Here is a 5,675-nt window from a genome sequence, read left to right as displayed (position 1 = left end):
CACTAATGTACCTTGCAAGTCATACACGACCTGATATATCATTTTCAGTTAATTTATTAGCAAGGTTTAGTTCATGTCCAACCCGAAGGCATTGGAATGGGATTAAACATTTACTTCGTTACCTTCAAGGTACGAAGGATATGGGTTTATTTTTCCCAAAGTTGTCCAAAGAAAATTTGATTGGTTTAGCAGATGCAGGTTATTTATCTGATCCTCATAATGGTCGGTCACAAACTGGATATGTGTTCACATATGGTGGTACTGCCATTTCTTAGCATTCCATGAAACAAACCATTGCAGCTACTTCTTCCAATCATTCTGAGATTTTAGCAATTCACGAGGCTAGTCGTGAATGTGTATGGTTAAGGTCGGTAGTTCAACATATAAAAGAAGTTTTTGGTTTATCATCTGGGAAAGAGGCACCAACAACTTTATATGAGGATAACGCTGCTTGTATTGCTCAACTTAAGGAAGGATACATCAAAGGCGACAGAACAAAGCACATCTTACCCAAATTTTTCTTCACTCGTGATCTTCAGAAGAATGGAGATATAAATGTATTGCAAATTCGTTCAAGTGAGAATTTAGCAGACTTATTTACTAAGGCTCTTCCGAAAGCAACATTCAAAAAGTTAGCTTACGGCATTGGATTGCGTCATCTTAAAGATCTCAAGTGATGTAGTCATGAGGGGGAGTTAATGCGCGCTGCACTCTTTTTTCCTTAACCATGGTTTTTTTCCCACTGGGTTTTCCTGGTAAGGTTTTTAGCGAGGCAGCATCTTATGCGCATTATAGTGTATTATTTTGTACAGGTTTTGTAGTAAATGTTAGTTATTGTTTTATTCAATATATAGTCATCCAAGAGGGAGTGTTATGATAATATCTAAATATGGATGACTATTATCCCATGTACAATCTAGAATATTCTAGAGTTGGGTATTTGGTCTTATCCATTTATGGAACCCTAGGAAATGTACATTATATATATCTCGTACTAGATGGAATATGAAATACAACGTAACAATCTTCCCTCATCTCTCTTTATTTTCTATTCCATATTTAACAATCTGAGTTTTGTTTTCCAAAACTTGCAAACTACTCTTCATGACGTAGGGCATATCTCTTCAAATTATTTTCAGTTTAGTCCAGTTCAGTTCAGCTTTAATAAGTTCAGTTCAACTCAATTCAGTTAATCAGAACAGACCCTTAGTTCATGTCATAGTCTTACACATTGAAGAGATTATGTCCTTAATTTTAGGGCATATTCTGCTTAGTGGGTTTAGAGTAGTGGCGACATGGATATGCAGTACAAAGATGTTTTTCCAAAGTAAATTTGATTTATAAATAGCCAATTAATTTCAGTTGGAAAAACTCACTCTCTCAAATAGATTTCATCTTTTGTTTTCTTTTAATCAAGTTAAGGGTCCAATTCCACATCAGTGAAATAGAGTGTTCTTATGTTTTTATACTAGAGTTAATTATTTCAAGTTGTATTTTTGGGGAATTGGGAAGTATAATACTACATAGATGCAATGAGTTTGTTAGCGTTTTAGCGTATTAATCAAGCTCTTTGTTTCTTCCTTGCTAAAAAAAAGAATGTTTATGATGTATGGATCAGACTCATTAGAGTATTATGTATATTTATATTTGGTGGGCTGTTGGACAAGGCTAAAAAATAGGCCCAATGTGCATAGTTTGAAGCTTGCAATTTTGCAAATGTCTAGAGGCTAAAGAGTAAAAATTGAAAATATAGGTGTGAAACAATAGAAGATATACCAAAGGAGCCAAAAACGACTTTTCTTTTATTAGCAGTTGCACATTTACTCAAGAAGAATGCATCACTCGCTTGAATATCCACCCTTCATTTTTACAAATAATGAATCCAACGGTTAAAAGTATATTGAATGATGACAATAATAAGTAGTACCTTATTTTATAATATCCTTGTTCTTGTTGTCGTGACGAATAGTATAAATACCCATCTTACTTTGTTGCAATTTCATGCAATACATTTTTTCTATTATTTCTCATTTCTCCTACAAAATTGTAAACTTAAAGAAGAATTTTCAAGTTTATTTCCACATTCAAGAAATAAAAATGGTAATTTATTATGTATTTAAATCATTTAATGGTAATTTACAAAATTGTGCGTTTTTTTTTTAAAAAAATTTAAGAAGAAATAAAATGATATGGTAACCTGTTATGCAGTCTAATTCCTTATCAACAGTCATATTTTAAATTTTTGAGTGTTTGAAACAAACAAATTCATATGAATATGTTTGTTCCGAGTCAGAATTGAATGAAATTTCTTATATGGATCTACATATGTGCCTTTAATTAACTACATAAGCATTTTTCATTGTTTATTGCAGTCTCTCATCAACACCAATGATTTCCAGGTGATACATCTTTTTCACAAAAATCAATTTAAATTGTCATAATCTCTATTTTTGGAAATTCATAAGCCTTATTGCAATTTTTCTGTTTTCAGGTTGAATTCACTCAACAATCCGCTAGAGTAAAGTCATTGGACCTTCATCCGGTGCAGCCATGGTAATTTAATGAACGATTTTCAACCATTTATATAAACTTGTATGCCCTGTATATATAGTTTACCATATTTTCATTTAATCAACAAAATAAACTATTTATTTAGTCTTTATTAAAACGCATGTAAAAGGCAAATGATTTTTCTTTTTTTTTTTTTATATGGATTTTTATAAAAATATTGGTATACGTAGCATGTCAATAAGGCATTGACTAATTGTTACTTCGTATCACTTATCAGTAAATAGAAACTAAAATACATTTTTCTAGTTAATAAAAATAAATCATAATCCCCCTATAATATGCAGGGTCTTGGTTGGTCTTTACTCTGGAACAGTCCAAATCTGGAACTATCAATCAAAGGTAATAATCGAGATGTATCATATTTATAAATTGATTTTCTTTTGCTATTCTGTTTGAAATTTACAACTTAATTATTTTCTAATTTTTTTCTCTCAGAGCATGGAGAAATCGTTCGAGGTTACTTCCAATATACCAGGCATGTCTTCGATTTTCATGAGAGTCTATTATGTATACCCGGGTGTATCAAACTTTTACTTGGTACGCCGTATATTTTATGTCTCGTTAATGAAGTAGCGATGTGTTGATTTTGACAGTGAGGTCAGCAATATTTGTAGCACAAAAGGATTGGATAATAACAGGGAGCGATGACAAAATGATCCGAGTGTATGACTACAAAACTGAAGAGAAGGTCAAGGAGTTTACAGCACATGAAGATTATGTGAGGGACATTGTTGTTCATCCCAGTCTTCCATATGTTTTAACCGCGTCCGACGACAAACAAATCAAGCTCTGGGATTGGGAAAACGATTGGGTTTGTACTCGAACCTTCGAAGGACACTCACATTATGTGATGCAGGTGGCTATCAACCCGAATGACCATAACAACTTTGTTAGTGTTTCTCTTGATGGCTCCATTAAGGTACGTACTACATAGGAATTTTGATCATATATAAATACTACTTCTGCTTCGTATTACTCGCAACAAACGAATATTTTATATCTCACAAATAATACCCCTTTGTTGCGAGTAATGCGAAGCGGAGGTTATATAACATCACTTATTCACTTCTACGATTTCTATAAATTACTAGTAATAATAAACTTAACCATAAGACATTTTTAATGATTATCATGATCAGATTTGTGAAACATTAATGCAGAGAACTAACACATATATGTTCAGAATTGCACAATAGAATCATATTTGAGTCTATAAATTATATTAATTTTGCCATTATTATCTCTTTTTCTTAATATAGATATGGAATCTTGACAATTCAAATCCAATTCAATCCGTAGCTGCCCATGACACTGGAGTTAATTGTGTTGATTATTACTTAACAAGTGATAATAAACTCTATATACTCACTGGTTCGGATGATTTTACCACAAAGGTTAGTTCATACTTTATGCTTATTACATTAATATTATGATATATTGATAATTGTTTTCATATATTATGATTTCAATTCAATGAAAATCTAATTTATGATAGCATGTAAAAATTAGGTATGGAACTATGAAAATATGAACTGTGTTGAAGTGTTAAAAGGACACACAAACAATGTGTCTACAACTCTTGTTCATCCTGACCTTCCGCTCATTTTTACTGGATCTGAGGACAAAACAATTAAAATTTGGAATGCAATCACTTACAAGTAAGATTCTTTCTCCTTTCAAACATTTTTTATTTATTAATTTTCATTTCGTTGTGGTTTTTCTTTCTTAAAGCAACATATATATATTTTCATTTTCATACAATTTCATTTTTGTAAATTGCTCTAATGATTTAATCAAATTCCTGTAAATTTAGGCTAGAGAAGACCCTTGATCAGAGTCTTGGACGAGTGTGGACACTTAAGTATGACAAAACTTCCAATCAGTAAGACTATCAAGCTTATCCTTTATTTGAAAAACTTTAATTTTGGATTCAAATTACTAATCATGATTTAGGGTTCAAATAACTAATCATGATTTTGGGTTCAATGTGTTAGGATTGTTATTGGCTGTGATGAGGGATTCCTCGTGGGAAAGTTTGAGCCTTGAAGAATTCGAACTATGGGATGTCTTGGAATCAAATTTGAACAGATTGATGTCTACCTGAAAGCTGAATATGCGTTTTTTGTAGAGATGATTATCACCTATGCTTTATTTTCTAAAGGTTTTAGCATGCACTACGTGCATTTAGATCTAGTGCTACAATAAATAAAGGGTCATTGTCCTACATATTAATGTATTTTCATACTTTGCAAGACCATTAATTTTAGCATTAATATGATGTTGTTGGAGAAGCTTTAGAACTTCTTTTATTTTGTTTAATCTAGTTTTTTTTTTTCCCTTTTCTTTTATGCACTCCTTGTGTTTTTTTTTTTGGTTTCATTCACTTTCATTGTTGGTCGTTCTATTATATTTTATTCACTTTGCTTTTTTCGATGTGGCATACCCCCTTTACAATTTTACCCCTTCAATTCCACATATCAATTTTTCATACTCTATTTTCATTTATTCACCTTTTTCTTACACAAACTCACTTATTTACATTTGTTATCTTACTTTATTCTACACCCATTCACATTCTTCAATAATTTTTAAATTGCGTATTTATAGTAAGTGAGTACAGTAGAACATAATAGAATCGATATAGTTTTTTTTTTTTTTTAACATACTTCTTCCGTTTTTATTTACTTGTAACACACTCTTTTGGCATGCATGTTAAGGAAGACATTAGACTAGGTGAACAAATAAATTAAATTACAAAATTTTAACACCTATAAGAAGAAAGGGATAAGTTGCTACGGTTTAAATTTCATAACTTAATTCATTCGTCTACCTAGTTTAATTACCTCATTGATAAGCGTGATAACAGGTGTGTTGCAAGTATAAAAAAAAATTGAGGAAGTATTAGTTTATCTTTAAATGTTTGTTTTTTTAACTAGCAAAGAAGTGTAGAAAGGAAGGGACTGGAAAGACAAGATGGTTAGAGAAGAGAAAGCAGTGGCGAATCCAGAAAAGTATTTAATGAGGTTAAAATGCATTTGATTAATTTTAATGGGGTTCTTTGATATAAAAATAAAAATAAAAAAATAAAAAAAAAAAACAAGTAA

General features: G+C 31.2%; 1 protein-coding gene across 1 annotated transcript; it reads left to right on the top strand.

The window, feature by feature from the left end:
- The first annotated feature begins 2,032 nt into the window (after nucleotides 1–2,032).
- LOC110738110 (coatomer subunit beta'-3-like) lies at nucleotides 2,033–5,394 on the top strand. Its single transcript, XM_021918478.1, has 10 exons — nucleotides 2,033–2,100; nucleotides 2,373–2,399; nucleotides 2,492–2,553; nucleotides 2,856–2,910; nucleotides 3,007–3,046; nucleotides 3,165–3,490; nucleotides 3,831–3,965; nucleotides 4,081–4,229; nucleotides 4,385–4,453; nucleotides 4,566–5,394. The coding sequence occupies exons 1-10, from the start codon at nucleotides 2,098–2,100 to the stop codon at nucleotides 4,615–4,617; spliced, it is 918 nt and encodes a 305-aa protein (XP_021774170.1). The 5' UTR covers nucleotides 2,033–2,097; the 3' UTR covers nucleotides 4,618–5,394.
- The last annotated feature ends 281 nt before the right edge of the window (nucleotides 5,395–5,675 follow it).

The sequence above is a fragment of the Chenopodium quinoa genome, unplaced genomic scaffold (assembly GCF_001683475.1).
Source record: "Chenopodium quinoa cultivar QQ74 unplaced genomic scaffold, ASM168347v1, whole genome shotgun sequence".
Lineage (NCBI taxonomy): Eukaryota > Viridiplantae > Streptophyta > Magnoliopsida > Caryophyllales > Amaranthaceae > Chenopodium > Chenopodium quinoa.
The sequence above is the reverse complement of the archived record's forward strand: the minus strand, read 5'-3'. Positions and strand labels throughout refer to the sequence as shown.